Here is an 18,045-nt window from a genome sequence, read left to right on the forward strand (position 1 = left end):
GATTGTATTGAATTACCTGAAACCCCGGGCCGGTGCTCCTATCAGTAGAAAACTGCACCGGCCCAGGGTTATACCAGTGAGCACCAAAGAGCGATCCTCTTCCTGCTTCTTCTTTCTTCACGCGGTTGCACATGCGCAGTACAATGAAAGGCCGAACTTTAACTAAAAAGTGAAATTTGAAGAAAGAAGAAGACCGAAGAAGATCTCTCCGTGGTGCTCACTAGAAACTGCACCAGGACGGTGCAGTTTTCTACTGATAGGAGTATCGGCCCGGAGTTTCAGGTAAGTCAATACAATCACTTGGGGGTGTCTAACATTTGGCACCCCAAGTGCAAACAGCCTTTCCTTCTCCTTTAATGGTGCTTTTAACTTATTCTGTCTTACTTGATTATGTGTGGCCCTTGTCTGCCTGCCTTCCCTGCACAAACAGAATGATCTGTGCCAGGACTGCTTGCAAGACTAACCTTTTAACCCCCAGAGCTGGAGTAGATTGTTAGTGCAGGAAAAGTCAAGCAGGCAGGAAAGGGACACGCATATATAACCTAATAAGAGGGAATGAGCCAAAAACACCATCTGAAAAAAACCCAAACCTCAGCAGTGCAGGAGAGGAAATTTTCAGAAAGAGGAGGCTTTTATTTTTTGCAGGTGTGGGTGTGAGATAAGAGAGGCTGAAAACAGTAGTAGCCCCTACAAGAAGTAGTATCCTTCTGCATATGAGGAAGTTTTTTTAAAACAATATGGGGCCGATTCATTAACTTCGAGTGAAGGATTCGAAGCTAAAAAGCTTCGAATTTCGAAGTTTTTTTGGGCTACTTCGACCATCGAATGGGCTACTTCGACCTTCGACTACGACTATCGAAGGATTCAAAGTAAAAATCGTTCGACTATTCGACCATTCGATAGTCGAAGTACTGTCTCTTTAAAAAAAAATTCGACCCCCTAGTTCGGCAGCTAAAAGCTACCGAAGTCAATGTTAGCCTATGGGGAAGGTCCCCATAGGCTTTCCTAAGTTTTTTTGATCGAAGGATATTCCTTCGATTGTTGGATTTAAATCCTTCGAATCGTTCGATTAGAAGGATTTAATCGTTCGATCGAAGGAATAATCCTTCGATCGTACGATCTAACTATCTGCGCTAAATCCTTCGACTTCGATATTCGAAGTCGAAGGATTTTAGTTCCTAGTCGAATATCGAGGGTTAATTAACCCTCGATATTCGACCCTTGATGAATCAGCCCCTTATATGTTACTAATTTGTGGGTTTACATCAGTAATTTTGTGATTAATAGTTATTATTGCCATCAAAGTAGAGATCTAAGCCCAAAACTAGAGGTTCCACTATCACTTTAACACATAATTAAATGTGAGAAGCCTGCAAATATTGTGAACAAAAAATGGCCTGAGCTATAGAGCCACATGACTTTCAGTTGAACACTTGGGAGTCAGTCAAATCTGTGCTGGGCTCTGTCCAAACCAAATGCTGAATTCTGTCAATGGTTTAGGTAACCAAGATGGAACCTGGGAGCAGGATGCACCCAGGCCCCTCACCAGGACACCCCCCCCCCCCCCCCAGAAATACATTTAGGCATGCACCTGGTTAGTATTCAGATAAATGTACCTCTGCCCTGTCACAAGATATAAATTATCATGGCACCCCCAGTAATTATGCACTGGATTCTTTGCATCTCTAAATGTTATGCGACATTATTTTTCATTTTATTCAAGCAGCTGCACAGAGCTGCAAAGGTCAGAGGTCAAAGTTACACAGAGGTACAGTGAAAAATTTACAAAATACATGTCTATTACAAAATCTTTATAACAAAACAGACATTGTTTTACCCACAGTTACATAGCAAACGTAAATACTCAAAGCTGATTTATGAATATAGGTGCTAAATAGCATCACTGCATGATAATGAAATTATCCATATCAACCAATCAGCAGTTTGCTCTGGGCAAATGTACTGGTGCAATTTAGCATTTATCTTAGTAACTCAGCCCAAAAGACTCTTTCTTTGCAATACTATATGTCCTTCAAACCAAGAGTGTCTGAATTTGCCATCCAAGTTTATTAATTTATGTGAAATGAAATCCGGATTATTTACTTCTATAGAGTCCTATGTTGACTCGGACTGCATTCTATGCCCTAATCTATCACGTCTAAATAAACTAAAGAACGGAAAAGCTGCTTCCTATTCAAAATAAACAGCATACACCAAAACTACACAGAATAGAGTGCGGTTCTGGAAGCTACAGGAAGTGACATTGTCTGAGTATGCGTCCCATAGACATTGACTGGTCACCATAATGTCCTCCCGATGCTTGCTCCCAATAGCCATGCTGCAAATAAGTTTGTATCGGGGAGGAGTCACTCTTCTAACGATCTTTTTAATGTCTTCACACAAGTCTTTAGTGAGGCTGGCACAAGTACAGGGATCATAGGGCTCATTCTTCAGCTTTGTAGCCAGGAACTCCTCGATTAGCTCCTTCACATGAGCATTCGGAAACCTATGTACAGGATTTGCAGAATTAACAGGAGTCTGTGTAAAAAGAGACAGAAGTCAACACCTGAATTCAAAGATTTTATATTTTAGGAATTCAGGCATGGATACAAAGCCAAGACCTTCACAGCACAAATGTACAGAGATGCATACACAGGTATGGGAACTGTTGTCTATAAAACTGTTATACAGAAAGCTCCAAATTAGAGAAAGGCCATACCCCATAAACTAGAACCTAGTACTTGATCCCAACTTAGATATAATAAGTCATTATTGTTGGAAGCAAAACAATGCTTTTGGGTTTATTTAATGTTTACTTTTTTAAGTAGGCTGATCAGAGGGCACATGGCTATACTGTGCTGACAATCACCCATTCCCTTTTAGGCCTAAGTCTGGTGGCTTATGTCTAAACATATGTAGTGTCCTCGCAACTTGCTGCATGGTTTTCCTGAATACTGCTAATGACCTACAGCCTTGTAAGGGTGTATTTATACCTTCTAGTCAGGGTTATTTAACCTGGCAGCATTACAGGATGAGAGATCTGAAATACACCACTGCAACTGGCAAACCTACTCCACCATTTACACCTTGATATAGTAATGAGATTATTGCAATTTTTTTTCCAGCTCTTGACCCTATAATAGATATTTTAAATTTCTCTATATAAAAGTTACGTTTTAGTAGAAATCAACTTTTAAATATTGAATTCTCACATAGTGGGTGGTCCGGTTACATAAAAAGTCATAATTGATATAATTATCTGTGTAGCCAGCACACCCTTTCTCCTGGCATTAGACACTTATTCCTTCACATGTAGTGCAGGGTCCACTTCTCCTTCTGTCTGTGTATTTGTGTGCGTTCAAAAGATCTCCTCCTGTGGAGGAAAGTGGACAATCTGCTCAGTGTGCCCATACTCTAAGGCTTGACCCTGGTAGCAGATGAGAGGTCCCCCAGCACAGCTCCTGGCACCACAAGAAGGTGCTGTTTTAGAGGCTGAGCTCTCCACTCCTGAGTTTTCCTAGTGACCAGGAAACATACTGTGCCTATGGATTGCTGCCTTCACTAAAAGGCATTATAAATTTAACAGGTGTAAAGTGGCAGTGGCCTCTGAGTTCACCACGACAGCCCTGTGTGCTCCAATTTATACAATACAGCTTAAAAGCGGGTTGGTTATTCACTATACTACATGATCAGGTTCAGATTATAATAAAATGATGGTGTCATTCAAAGAGTTCAATGGAGCTTTTGAGGAAGCCATAAAAAAATTACATATTAGACATGTATTTGGATTACCCTGTTTTAATTGAAAGTTCACTTAAAAACGTATTGTTCATATAATCTAGCCAGTGTTATTCTGTGTTATTCTGTGTCAGTTATAGGGTTTCCAGAAAAAAATACCGGCCTTCCTATATATTTATAATTTTTACCTATTAATAACATTGGGATCAGCCATCATATTTACCAGCCAGGTGGCAACCCTAGTTAGTGTGGTGTTTATACAAAAGGCCTGTAGATGTCACTGTGCTCATACTGATACTGTGCATACTTCCTGGTAACTTAAAAGTGAAAGTTACTGTTGTATAATGGCTGCATGAGAGCCTGCTAAAGCACTGTTATACTCTACTCATCCTCTGCTACCCAAAACATAACAGATTGACGACAAGGATGGCTCTTCTACCTCTGCAGCAGCCTGCACCTTTTCTTCCAAACCCTGGTGAGCCTACCATACATTTTACTGCTTGGATCCGTATGTTTGAAAATTACATTATTGCTGCTGACCAAGGGGAGATTTCTGCTGCTAGAAAGCGTGCTTTACTTATTCACTGCCTGGGAGTAGAGGGACAGCGTATATTCTATACATAACCATTACCTGATGATACTTATGTAACTGCTCTTACTGCTATAAAGAACTTTTTTGTGCCAAGAGTAAATGTGGTTGCTGAAAGATATAAATTCCGCCAACGTGGACAACGTAATGGCGAATCCACAGAACAATATGTAGCAGCTTTGAGAGAGCTGGTTGTTACCTGTGAGTTTGGGAATCTAACAGATGAAATGCTAAGAGACCAAATAGTGGAAAAAACAAACTCACCTCGCATTAGAGAGAGACTGCTCCTAGAGCAGGATTTAACCCTTGCAAAGGCTATTACAGTTGCTAGCCAAATTGAAACAGCAGTGGCAGAGGCTAAAACTCTCAGTCAGGGAACTGCTGGGAATGTACAGATTGTGAATTCAACACTGTGGCCTAATAATGCATTCACAGGCAAAATACAGTGCTAAGGAAAGGGATTTGCCTACACTGCAAAACTATACAGCAAATACAAATAGAAAATACTGCTTTTGCTGTGGTTCAACACAACACACTGCAAATCATGTTACATGTCCTGCAAAAGCTTAACATTGCTGCAACTGCACAAAGGTAGGACATTTTGCTAAGATCTGCCGTAGTTCTGCTAAAGATGTTCATGAAGTCACTACTACAAATGTTACAGTATTAAGTGTGGATAAAGCTGGTACATTTATTCCAGACAAGTTTATATGCACTGTCAGTGTCAGTACTGCTTCTGCTGACAAGGGACACTCCATTAACCTGATGCTTGATACAGGTTCAGCTGTTTCTATACTACCAAAGGATATTTTCTTGAAATACTTTGCAAAAGATCCTCTTGTTGCACCTGCCCTGAAACTGGTCAGTTACTTAAAGGATCCAATCCCTGTGCTTGGTTGCTTGCCAGTGACTACAATTTGAATCAAATACTGCAAAATGTGTCTTTTACATTATGAATAAGGGTATTGCTATACTTGGAAGGGATCTCTTTGCTGCATTAAACCTACAATAAGTTGATGGTCTCATTACTACAGCACCAGTGCCTGCCACACAGCCAGTGTCTAAAATTTCACCACAAAGCAACACTTCACTGGGCTGTGCAAAGAAATTTGTACACAAAGTTAAGTTGAGACCAGATGTATTGTGCATAGGAAATCTTCAGTGTATTACCCACAAGCAAATGGAGAAATCGAGCAATTCAACAGAAGTCTGAAAGAAGCACTACAGACAGCAAATCTTACTGGGAAATCTTGGAAAGTATTTACAACAGAGTTCTTACATAACAGAGCAATGCACCATGCAACAACTCAATCATCTCCAGCTGAATTATTACATGGCAGACAGATGCGCACTAAGTTACATGTTGCAGACTTTAAACTTCCACAAAATATTGTGCCTACAAAATCATTTACTGCTGACATTGTGAAACGTCATCAAGCCAAATGCAAGGCTTATACTGACAGAAAAGGTGGTGCCAGAGAATTACACTTTCAGCCTGGATCTTTAGTCAGAATTAAGAAACCAGGAATACTGAAACAAGGACAATCTAAATTTACTACACCACTTGAAGTGAGACGCCAGCGAGGACCATACACATATGAACTGTCTGATGGATGCATATGGAATGCAAGTCACTCCTGTGTTTTTCCCAGTGACCACACTCCAGATCATTTTTATTAAAATTGCCTTTATCAGATTTCTGGGCAGAAAAAAACATGTTATTATTCATTCCTATGCCTTGGGCCTCATTCATATTACTGGCACTAGGAGGTAGTGAGACTGCTTAATGATTATTATGTACAGTTTTGTGCTCCTAGTCTATGCTCCTGTTCTGTAATTTATATAAATAATTCCTTCCATTTGCAACCAATGAGCTCATTACACAGACCCAATACTTAGGAATTAATTTTTACTAATTAATGTTATCCCTCCAGTAAAGAAGTAAACAAAAGACACCGGCAACACCGGCAAAACCAAGGGATTGTGTAATGCTCCCTTAAGCTGGCCATAGACGCAAAGATCCAATCGTACGAATCGAGTATTCGTACTATTTTCGGACCGTGTGTGGAGAGTCCCGACATTTTTTGTCCGGCGGAGATCGGTCGTTTGGTCGATCGGACAGGTTAAAAGATTTCTGTTGGTTGCCGTATCTCTGCGTGTATCGCCGATAGCTTTGTCAGACATAACTTTTGTACGATTGCTGTCAGGGGCAGAACATCGGCTGATCTGTTCTTTTACTACTTTATTTGATCTGAATGGTAAGACATTGATCTGAATGGTTAGTGGGTCGGGAGATGGGGAAAGTCCAATCGTACGTTGATTCGTACGATCGGATCTTTGCGTCTGTGGCCAGCTTAAGTTTGGTTCTGTAATCAGAAAAGGGTGAACATACTCAACAAAAGAAGCCACATCTGTAAGCACTACACTATGGATGGGAAAAGCAGCTACAGTGTTTCTGTGTTTCGGGTGAAAGAGTGCATAAATCATTCATATCTAAATCTGAACAAAAAGATCATTGATCAGTATGAAAACTGGCCTTTTATGGCAGAATGGCCTATAAAGATCACATGTTTTAGTAGTCGCATAAATGAACGGGTTACTTGGAAAAACCATATAGCACATTCATCCAGTGACCAATTACACAGGATTATCAATTTGTCGCTTGTTTGACATTTGACACTTATTTTTTACTTGAATGCATCTCCTTTAGTGTACATGCATGAATAGGCATAACTACCGCAATGTCTTACCTGCTCATTTATAATCGTTATTGGACTGCAATTCTGTGTCCGGGCTCTGGTTTTTCTCCTTAATGCCACTCGGTTCTGAAAGTTAAAATGTATTGTTTTTCATTAACAATGCTATTGCTGAAGAAATCATACACTGTGGTGTTTATACTACTGACATTCGTAAAGCAATTATTTTTTCTAAATATGACCTACAGATGCTCCTGTGAACATGTTGCTTGGTGTGAGTTGCAGCAGTGACAGCTAAAAAAGGTTTCTGTAACATCTTTTGTACCTTCAGCTCCCGAGTAAGACGCTGTGCAGCCAGTAGGCCTTTCAGGCTGATGGTTGATCCAGATTGCCTCGTATCTGCTGCCTTTTGAGCTCCTTCACCTTGCTGAGGTTTGACAGCTGGAATTGCTCTTGAGGCTAAAGGATCTGTTGACTTAAAGAGAGTTTCATCTGTGTAACTCTGATTGCAATACAATTTCCCCAAGACACAAACTGTGGCTGTGATTCGGCCAAATCATAACCTTTTTTGGCAGGATTTAGATTTGGGTGAAATGAAATTCCTGGCCAAACGGAAATTAAATTCTTTTAATCACATAACTTTAAGCCACAAAGTAAAGGAAATGGCAACCCCCCCCCACACACACACCACTTTTCCTTACCCTAATGTGCATATGTAAATTATGGGTTGGATTCAGCCAAATCATTTGTAAATGATTTGGGAGTTGCCCGAATCCCAAGCAAAGTGGATATGGTGCATCCCTAGCAAACAAAGCTCCTTCCACTGGTGATGTATTAGTATATAAATGACTGAAATAATTGTACTGTTGTGTGCATCTGAGTAACCTGAATATTTTTATTTAATATGGAAAGTTTGTCAAAATTAAAACCAGACAAGTGAAATGAAAAACGATGTGAAACCCCAAAAGCACAAGACTCACACGCTGAGTTTAGGGATGGTACTTACTTTCTGCAAAGCATTTTCCTGTTGTGGTCTGGATGATGCACGGAAAGTGACTCGGGAAAGCTTGATTTCTCCCAGCTTCTTTTGCACACTCATAGTCTATCTTTGCTCTTGGGTAGGTCCTCAAACAGATAATTAAAAATAAGATTCATTAAAATTATTTGTATCTACTTCTATATTCTGGTTAATACACAGCGGGGCTCATTTATCAACACTATATAGTAACCCATAGCAACTACATAGCAGTCATCTTTTTTTTTAGCCGGTTAGAAACTATGAAACTAGCAAAATTGTAATTGGTTGCCATAGGCAAATTTGCCCAATGTTGAAAAATAAGCCCCAGTCTCCTAGAAATACTCAGTGTTCTATACAAAGCCAAAAATTAATTCCTGTTTACATTAGTGTCTTCGTTGATCTGTTTTTGATATGTAGCAAAATGGTTTGTGTTCCATTAAATCTTGCCTACAGGTTGGCAGTGATTTAATAAAACTTTATGTATTTGGTTAGAACTGACATTTTAAATAGCATGCAAGAACATGAAATAGCATGCTGGCAACATCATTGGAGTGGTTCTTCCATCACTGCAGGACATGTTCCAGAAGCGCTGTGCAAGAAAGGCCTCCTGCATTACACTGGACTCCACACACCCCTCACACGGACTGTTCACGCTGCTCCCATCTGGCAGACGCTTTCACAGCATTAAAGGCCGAAAACCAGGCTGCGCGATCAGACTCCTTAAAGGAGAAGGAAAGCTACGGAGGCATTTTATTGCCAATAGATTAGCTGCAATAGTGCAAGCTAGAATGCTATATTTATTCTGTAGAATGTTTTACCATACCTGAGTAAAAAGCTCTAGAAACTCTCTGTTTGTTTAGGATAGGAGCTGCAGTATTAACATGGTGTGACATCACTTCCTGCCTGAGTCTCTCCCTGCTCTGGGCTCAGATTACAGCAGAGAAGGGAGGGGACAGGGGGAGAGGAGCAAACTGAGCATGCTCTTGCCCAGGGCAATGAGGTTTAAGATGAAGGCAGGAAGTCTGATACAGAAGCCCATGAGTACACAATAGAAGGAAATAAATGCAGTGTTTCTTTTCACAGGGGACTCAGAGCAGCCCTACTTTGGGGGTTTACTGGTATATTTAGATGGACCTTTCTGACAAGGCTTACTTAGTTTTAACCTTTCCTTCTCCTTTAACTCACTGCCTGCCCTCCCACTACATTCCAGACACACCTGAACTGTGAATTTAACTTTGTGAACTGTTAATTTATTTGCACAATTCCTAAGGTTTACACGTGTATATATCCAAATTTCTGCCAATATATTGCACATTTCAAATGTTTACATATTTATTGTGTATTTTAAGTGCCTTTTTCTGACATGTTCTAGCTGGAGCCACGTTGTCTCGTCTCACTGTGTATTCGTATACTGCTGAGATGACAAAGTTTACTTTGACTTTGAAGAAAACTGCATGCAACAGCAAAATGCTATATCTATCCGGACTTTTATACTTCCAATTTGAAGTCCCACAAATTCAGGATGATAAAACCTGTAAATACTTCCTTTAAATAATTAAGTTGTCAAATTTAAAGAGTCAGACATTCCTAACAGCCAGGGACATTTCCTTATTGTGCATTAGAAAATGTTTGTGTCTGAGGAGGACACTGGTTTTTAAAAATGACCAACTATACAGAAATGTATCCAGAAAGTAATGCCAGTAGTCTGCTTTAGCCCAGTAAGCCCCAACTGATGAAAAAGGTTGTTTACATCTCAATAGTATACATAGCAATAATCTATAGCACAATTCTTGCCCAGTATGTTACAGCTGGCACCAAACGTCCCATATTAGGACAATTAGGACACACTGACACATAGGAACATTTGCAAGTTTAAGATGGTGCATCTTTTGATGTATGCTTTCACTTCTGTGCCCAACATTTCATTGTACACCTTAATGCTTAATCTGGGTATGTTCTTCTAAAGCACCCTGAGGAATGTCTATTCCCAATAGACTCCATTACTTTGTTTTATCACTTACAGCAATGAATCTCAGTTGTTGAAATCTGTTCTCTCCCCAGATTCCCTGCGGTATCCAGTCAGGCAGACAGAACCCTTCCAGTTGAGTGTCCCGGCCGATACTCTCACTGATATTTATGCTCAGGTTTCCAAAGTTATGCTATTAATCGCACCTTTTCTGTTGACTTTGTTCTGCTACAGCTTAGCAAACATAACAACAAGACAGGAGTATACAACTAGGATTTAGCGATTATGATTGATAATCACTGCATTTTCCTTTCGTGAGCATGAGGAGGAGCGTGTTACCCAACCCTAACAGAAAAGAATAGACTAACAACCATACCTAGGTTCTGCTTTTCTGCTGACCTTGAGGTCTTGAAAATATTAACCCAAAATGTGCAATATACCATGGACACAATACCATTTGTTTGAGCCTGCTAGTGCTTAACCGTAGTCATGGAAGCAATTAAATGCCATGAAGGTAATTAACAGTTTATTTATTTATTTATTTTTTACAAAAGAACAGCAAAAATACATTCAGAACATTGTTACCACTGTTGGGCCAACCTGTCTCTTTCAAGAAGGAATGTTTTTTTACCTGTCTTTTTTTAAATAATTGGAAGCAATTAAATCTGAAATAAAATTATCATTTTTGGACAATTGAGAGCTTGTATACCTGTGTCTTTTTTTTTTAATAAACCCTATTACATTTTTAAGTTTATCAACAGTCTGATTTCAGTGGTTTTAGAGGTTTTTAAAATCACAAATAAACTCACTTTCTCTATTATTTATTAAAAGATCTCGATATAAAAGGTATGAATGAAAAAAAAGCTGAATGATGTGCTAAAAAATACAAATACCCCCTAAAAATACCCCAGTGATTCCTAGTGAAAACAAAATCAGATTCTAAGTCTGAATTGAAAAAAAAATGGTCCAATTACAGGATCAGTACAGCTCCCATTGACTTCTATAGGACCTCGACACACTTTTGTTTTTGTTTTTTGTGGTTTTTACACTTAATAAATCTTGAGTTTTTATAGTTTTAAAGAAATATAGAAAAAGTACTGTTTCCACCGGGCAGTTTTAAAGAAATACAGAAAAACACATATTTTTTGAGATTTCTGAAAAAAATAAAAATTCGAATGTATAAGTTATTGAGCTAAATTACATCAATGATGTTGCCCATAGCAACCAATTAGTACTTTGATTTAGAGCAATATAGTGCACATAAGATAGTAAAATCTATTTACTGCCATGGGCAACTGCACTGTTGTAATATACCTCTTGTTTTAGTAATAACCAAACCAAAAATATTTTGTTTTTTTAAAGGGGTGGTTCAATTTTAAGTAAACTTTTAATATTTTATAGAATGGCTAATTCTAAGTAACTTTTTAGTTGATCTTCATTCTGTATTTCATATAATTTTTTTTAATTATTTGTCTTTTTCTGCTGACTCTTTTCATATTTCACCAACCCAATATAAAAAATGCTCTGTAAGGCTACAAATGTATTGTTATTGCTACTTTTTATTATTCATTTTTCTATTCACATTCTAGTCTCATATTCAAATCAATGCATAGTTGCTAGGGTAATTTGGACTCATCAACCAGATTGCTGAAATGGAAAACTGGAGAGCTGCTGAATAAAAAGCTAAATAACTCAAAAAACACAAATAAATAATACAAATAATAAAAAATGAAAAACAATTGCAAATTTTCTCAGAATATCACTTTAAAGGAAAAGGTTTACAATGTGCTTACAGTAGTGTGTGTGCAGATGGATGCATTCTAAGAATGACCAATTTAAAAAAAATGCTTGCTTGCACTAATATTTTAGATCAGTGATGAACATTTACTTTGACCAAACTTAAAGGTTCAGCAGCTCCATCTTGTGGCAAGGCTAGCAAACATAAATATTACAAATACCTATTGCCATAAAGTAATAGAAAAAATTCAAGGAAGTTATGCCTGCAGCCAGCATTGATGCTGCACCCTCCATTAGAGTACTGCAGCGGGTCGGGTACCCCCAAAAACCTGCGGTACCCTGCAGGTTGCGGGTAGAAGTTCCGGGTGCGGGTATAGACGCAGGTCGGCAGTTCTGCGGGTCGCGGGTCGGGCCACAGGTCTTTTCAACAGCGATTTTTACTCATGTTTTCTGATCACGCCTACTCCCGATGATGTCACTTCCAGTTTAAAATGACAACACTTCCTGTTTTACACCTTTTTTGGCTACGCCTAATTCCGATGATGTCACCTCCGGTTTACAATGACAGCACTTCCTGATTCTTGATGCTTAGCGGGTCGCGGGTCCGGGTTGCGGATAAAGTACTGTCGGGTTAGGTACAGGTTGCAAAAGTACCAAAAAAATGGACCCGCGCAGGACTCTACCCGCCATCACATAAGTATTCCTTCACCCACAGCAGTAGAGCTGTCTGTCTTACTGGAAATTACCCAGCATGCCTTGTCATGGCAACTCATTTGCATATCACTTATGCTGGTAAATTCCACAAGGGGGATACTATTGAGGACATGCGCAACACTGTGCACTGAAATTAGCTATGTTACTATAAGTCTCCACAAGGTTAAATTCTAATCAATGTACTGCTTTGTATAGAGAAGATGCGCTGTACTACATAAAAATAGGGACAGTGTTAGGGAGAACAATCCCACACACCACCCCAACTCTGATAAAAATATAAATCCCCCAGTCAGTCTGCATGGAGGACCCATGGAGTCTTGCATTGTTAAATCACTTATCCCCTCTCAAACCATCAAACAATACAATGCTTGCGCTGTCAAATCTAGGTTACACCTTGTGTCACTTTCCTTATTACTGTTACTTGCAGCTCGGGACATTTCCCCAAACCCTGGACCCACCCTAACCTATTCCCACTCTCAGGCATTTAACCATGTATTTTCCAGTCTCTAAGACCTTACTCCAGGGGTGCCTGGATCATGGATTACCAGTCGATCCCCGTCCTTTTCCTGGTAGACCGCGACCTGCCCCAAGGTTTAACCGGCACTTCCTGGCCGAGACGTCAGAAGTCTCGCGAGACAAGACTTCAGATGAGAGTTCTTGGTGCACCACAGCGCGGTGCTGCAGCCCAGCAGGCGCCATTTTGATTTTACCCATGAGGGAGAGCTCTCTCTCAAACCGGGGCTGGATGGTATAACGGTCAGTTGTGGGGGAAGGGGCAGCGGGTTTTGTCGGTAGAAGTGCAGGGCGTGTTTGTGAGTGAGAGGAGGCGCTATATTGTTTGTGTAGTACTGTAGTATATCCGGTGTGGGCACCGAATTCCACAAGCCTTAACTTTGTGTGAGAGAACCCGATGTGTGTGTGAGAACCTGGTGTGTGTGTTTGTGTGTGTGAGAGAGAGAACCCGGTGTGTGTGTGAGAGAGAACCTGGTGTGAGTGTGAGAGAGGCACAAGCAGGGACACAGAAGGGAGAATTGAGCAACAAGCAGGGACACATAAGGGAGAGCTGACAGCAACAAGCAGGGTCACATAAGGGAGAGCTGACAGCAACAAGCAGGGACACATAAGGGAGAGCTGAGCAACAAGCAGGGACACGGAAGGGATAGCTGAAAGCAACAAGCAGGGCCCGAGAACGGAGAGCTGACAGCAACAAGCAGGTACACAGACGGGAAAGCTGACAGCAACAAGCAGGGACACGTAAGGGAGAGCTGAGCAACAAGCAGGGACATATAAGGATGAGCTGACAGCAACAAGCAGGGACACAGAAGGGAGAGCTGACAGCAACAAGCAGGGACACATAAGGGAGAGCTGAGCTGAGCAACAAGCAGGGACACAGAAGGGAGAGCTGACAGCAACAAGCAGGGACAGAGAAGGGAGATCTGACAGCAACAAGCAGGGACACAGAAGGGAGAGCTGACAGCAACAAGCAGGGACAGAGAAGGGAGCGCTGACAGCAACACGCAGGGACACATAAGGGAGAGCTGACAGCAACAAGTAGGGACACAGAAGGAATAGCTGACAGCAACAAGCAGGGACACAGAAGGGAGAGCTGACAGCAACAAGCAGGGACACAGAAGGGAGAGCTGAGCACCAAGCAGGGACATATAAGGGAGAGCTGACAGCAACAAGCAGGGACACAGAAGGGAGAGCTGAGCTGAGCAACAAGCAGGGACACAGAAGGGAGGGCTGACAGCAATAAGCACTGAGGGGAAGGGAGGACTGAGCAGCAATCATGGAGGGAAAGGAAGTGTGTTTAACTTTCATAACCAGCCACATTTTGTATAATTAACATGGTAATTAGGAGGTGTGGTCCAAAAAATTGGGCGTGGTCAAAAATTGCCGCGTGTTACCAAGGTATATCTCCTGATGGGTGCCAGGTGTCAAGAATAGATCCCAGTGTAACAAAGTCTGGGCACCCCTGCCTTACTCACTTCTAGTCCTGCAAACCTTATTCACATAAAGCCAGCATCCTCTCTCACGATCAATCTGCAATAAACTTACAGCAGTCCATGATCTCTTTATATCCAAATCTATTCACCTTCTTCTCACTGAAACATGGCTCTCTCCCACCAACACTGATTTACCTGCTTCCCTCTATTATAGAGGCTTAGCATTTAGTCATACCCCTTGACCTGGAGATTGTCACAGTGGTGGGGTTAGATTTCTTCTCTCCCCCAAATGTAGGTTTTAAAATCTAACCACACTAACTCCTCTTTCCTTCACTTCTTTTGAAGTCCACATCATACATTTGTTTTCTCAACAATCAGAGGGCTAGATTAATTACGTTATGTGCATTGTAAAATCTGACCCAATATTTTTTATGTATCTAGTGAGATTTCCCACAGACAATAAAGTGACCTGTTTGCCATCATCCTAAAACTGTGGTGCAGTGGTAATGTGTCAGAGGAGTAATGGGTAGCACCTTCCATTGATTGACATATGAGAGCAAATTTGTGGTGTGCAGGGTGACATTATATATAGATAAGAAAAAAAGTATGGCCCATAGGTTGCACCTTCCCACTGTGTCAATCTGAAATCCCATCATGTATAAAACTTAACTTTTAATTCTAGTCATTTAAAATAATAAACCAAAAATGTATGGATAAAAGAGAAATTAGGAGAGAAAAGCTGAAGTTCATCATCTTATAAACGGTATATAGAAAGTAAGATTATAGCTGGATTAATAATCGCAGTTAATATAATCTCTACTAAAGCAATTAGCGGTTGAGTCGTGTGGTAAGGTGAGGTCAGTGGTATGTGTGCTCTAATTACAGCACCGCTGATTCTGCCTGAATTAATCACTTAATATATTTAATTCAGAACCACGTATACCACCAGCATAGTTACCTTGACATGCTTAGTATTTCAGCACCGCTGGTTTATCCCACTTACTTCACTTACAGTATGGTACTTGTAATAACGCCCCGTGGATTTGTAGTCAGAGTTATCCACCGCGGGCTCAGCCCGTACTGTGCTTAATGTACTAGTGATACAGTATACTACATTGCATCCGCACCGTTCCCTCCGAGTGCGCATATCACTACGTGCTATTCATGGAGAGTTAACTAGGTCCCGGCAAAGGAGGAGTAAATCCATTCAGTGGTAAAAGATGAGATAAAGGCTGAATGGGGGCAGCCAGATCAAAAATGATTTTTTACCAAAAAAATAACAAAATGTATCCATTTGACCCGGAAGAAGTCTTGAGTTGGGAAGAAGCCCCTAAGGTGGATGCTGCCATTACCCGAGTAATAAGGAAAACAACTTGCGGATGAAGGCATTTCCCTCAGAGATGTAATGGAGCAAAGGCAAGACAAGACCTTGAAAAAAGCCTACTCTGTGGTAGGAGCTATCTGTAAGCCAGCAGTAGCCATTACTTCAGTGGCAAGAGCTATGAAGCTATGGCTGAATAACTTAGAGGATAATATGGTCAACAAAACAACAGAGAAGTGATGCTGGAAGATTTTGCAGAAGAATCTTTTGATGCAATAAAATGGTCAGCTAAAAGCATGGGGTTGGCAGTGGCAGCCCGTAGATCGCTATGGCTTAAATATTGGCAGGCAGACAATCCTTCTAAACATAACCTATGCAAACTTTGTTTTCTAGGGGAATTGCTTTTTGGAGCCAAATTAGATGACATTATTGCCAAAGCTTCAGCTGGCAAGAGTTCCTTCTTACCACAAGAGAAAAGATAGTAAAGAAACACGGAAGATTTCAAGGTATCTACTCTATCCTATTTCTCCGCAGAAAACCCTCAGGGGAATCCATACCAATTTTGGATCTTCACAAGTTAAACGAAAACTTGAAGGTAGAGTCATTCAGGATGATATCAGTAAGGACGATCGCTCAGGAAATCCGGCTAGGAGATTGGATGGTTAAGCTAGACATAACAGATGCTTACTGTCACATTCCTATAGCCAAGAAGCACCAGAAATGCCTAAGATTCTGCACTTTGAATCAACATTTTCAATACATAGGCCTTACATTTGGACTAGCAACAGCACCAAGGACTTTTACATTAATTTTGGCTCCTCTGATAGCTTACTTACGGCTTCAGGGAATACAAGTTTTTGCTTACCTGGACGACATTCTGGTAAAGGCTCAAAGTCCAACAGCCCTGCAAGTACATCTCCAATTTCTAATGAAAGTATTGCAGGAATCATGGATGGATTCTGAATCTGAAAAAATCTCAATTAATTCCATCACAGGAGATGAAATTTCTGGGAATTCTGTTCAACTCAACAAAGACTTTCTACCACCCTTCGTACAGACAAAAAATAAACATCATAAGATAGATGCATCAGTTCAGACAGAACAACTTAAAGAGCGTGAAAGAGTGCCAGTCTATCATCGGGAAACTGGTATCCCTATAGAAGCAATCAAATGGGCAATGAGATTTTCTTCTACAATGGAACAAGAAGATGGAGTCAAATCAAATTATCAGAACACCATGATAGATCTAAAAAGGTGGGAAAACGTATACAACCTTATGAAACCCGTTTCTCTACAAGAACCAGTCTGGAAAGTGATCACGACAGATGCAAGCGGAAGAGGCAGGGGAGCTCACCTAGAGGGACATTACACTCAGGGAGTATGACTGAAGGACACAAGGAAATGGTCCTCCAACAGGAAACTGACTGCAGTTGGCTAGCTCTCCTATGCTTTCAAGATCAGTTGATACAGCAGTCAGTAAAAATAGTGTCAGACAATCAGACAGTAGTGAAGTATATTTCCAAACAAGGAGGAACAAAAAGTCGAACATTACTCAGACTCATGTTGAAGATCCTTTACTGGGCACCTGAACGACATTAGTGCAATCAACATCCCAGGTCAACAAAAGGTGACTGCGGATTTTCTAATTTGCCAGATAATTCACCCAGGAGAATGGGAACTGGACAAACGGATATTTCTTCTAATAGTCAATAAATGGGGTATGCCACAAATAGATTTGATGGCAACAGCAAAAAACAAGAAAGTGGAAACCTTCTGCTCCCGATATCCTCAGAAGGGAGCTCTCTTTCTGGATGCTTTCTCAAGGAAATGGGACGTAACCCTAGCCTATGTGTTCCCTCCGCTAGTCATAATTCATAAGGTAATCAAGAAAATACGATTGGATTGTGCGGCTGTGATCATTGTGTTACCGTGGTGGCCGAGGAGACCGTGGTTTCCTCAGCTATTTTTCATGGCCATAGAGAAACCTTTCAAACTGCCGCTGGTTCCTCATATGCTGACACAGGGGCCACTTCATTACCCGCAACTTCAAAAACTAGACAGAGAGAGGACTTTCTGAAAACACTATTGATACTTTGCTGGCATCAAGGTAAGAGTCCTTCCAAATCCTACTGCAGGATATGGCAAACGTTCCATGACTGGTGTAAAGTTAAAGACAAAGATTTTCTCAGTCCAAATGCTGAAACCATAGTGGAATTCTTATAACAAGGGCTGGAACTAGGACTCAGTACTCAGTATTTTAAAAAAATCAAATTTCAGCCTTATCAGCACTTTCAGGCATACGGTGGGCTCTAGATCCTCT

The 18,045-nt window shown here is 40.7% G+C and overlaps 1 protein-coding gene across 3 annotated transcripts; it reads right to left on the reverse strand.

Annotated features, from left to right (window-relative positions):
* Window positions 1-1,237: 1,237 nt before the first annotated feature.
* On the reverse strand, window positions 1,238-10,773 carry LOC121403058 (dynein light chain Tctex-type 5-like). 3 transcript variants are annotated; one of them, XM_041590482.1, is made up of 5 exons: window positions 10,063-10,773; window positions 8,030-8,148; window positions 7,349-7,498; window positions 7,078-7,152; window positions 1,238-2,506 (listed from the first exon to the last, which is right to left on the reverse strand). In XM_041590482.1, the coding sequence occupies exons 2-5, from the start codon at window positions 8,120-8,122 to the stop codon at window positions 2,444-2,446; spliced, it is 381 nt and encodes a 126-aa protein (XP_041446416.1). In that variant the 5' UTR covers window positions 8,123-8,148; window positions 10,063-10,773; the 3' UTR covers window positions 1,238-2,443. The 3 variants fall into 3 exon arrangements, with proteins under 3 accessions (XP_041446416.1, XP_041446414.1, XP_041446415.1); XM_041590480.1 differs by having other exon boundaries at window positions 1,239-2,538; window positions 10,063-10,770; XM_041590481.1 differs by lacking the exon at window positions 10,063-10,773 and having other exon boundaries at window positions 1,239-2,538; window positions 8,030-8,780.
* Between the last annotated feature and the right edge of the window lie 7,272 nt (window positions 10,774-18,045).

The sequence above is a fragment of the Xenopus laevis genome, chromosome 4L (genome assembly GCF_017654675.1).
Source record: "Xenopus laevis strain J_2021 chromosome 4L, Xenopus_laevis_v10.1, whole genome shotgun sequence".
Taxonomy (NCBI): Eukaryota; Metazoa; Chordata; class Amphibia; order Anura; family Pipidae; genus Xenopus; species Xenopus laevis.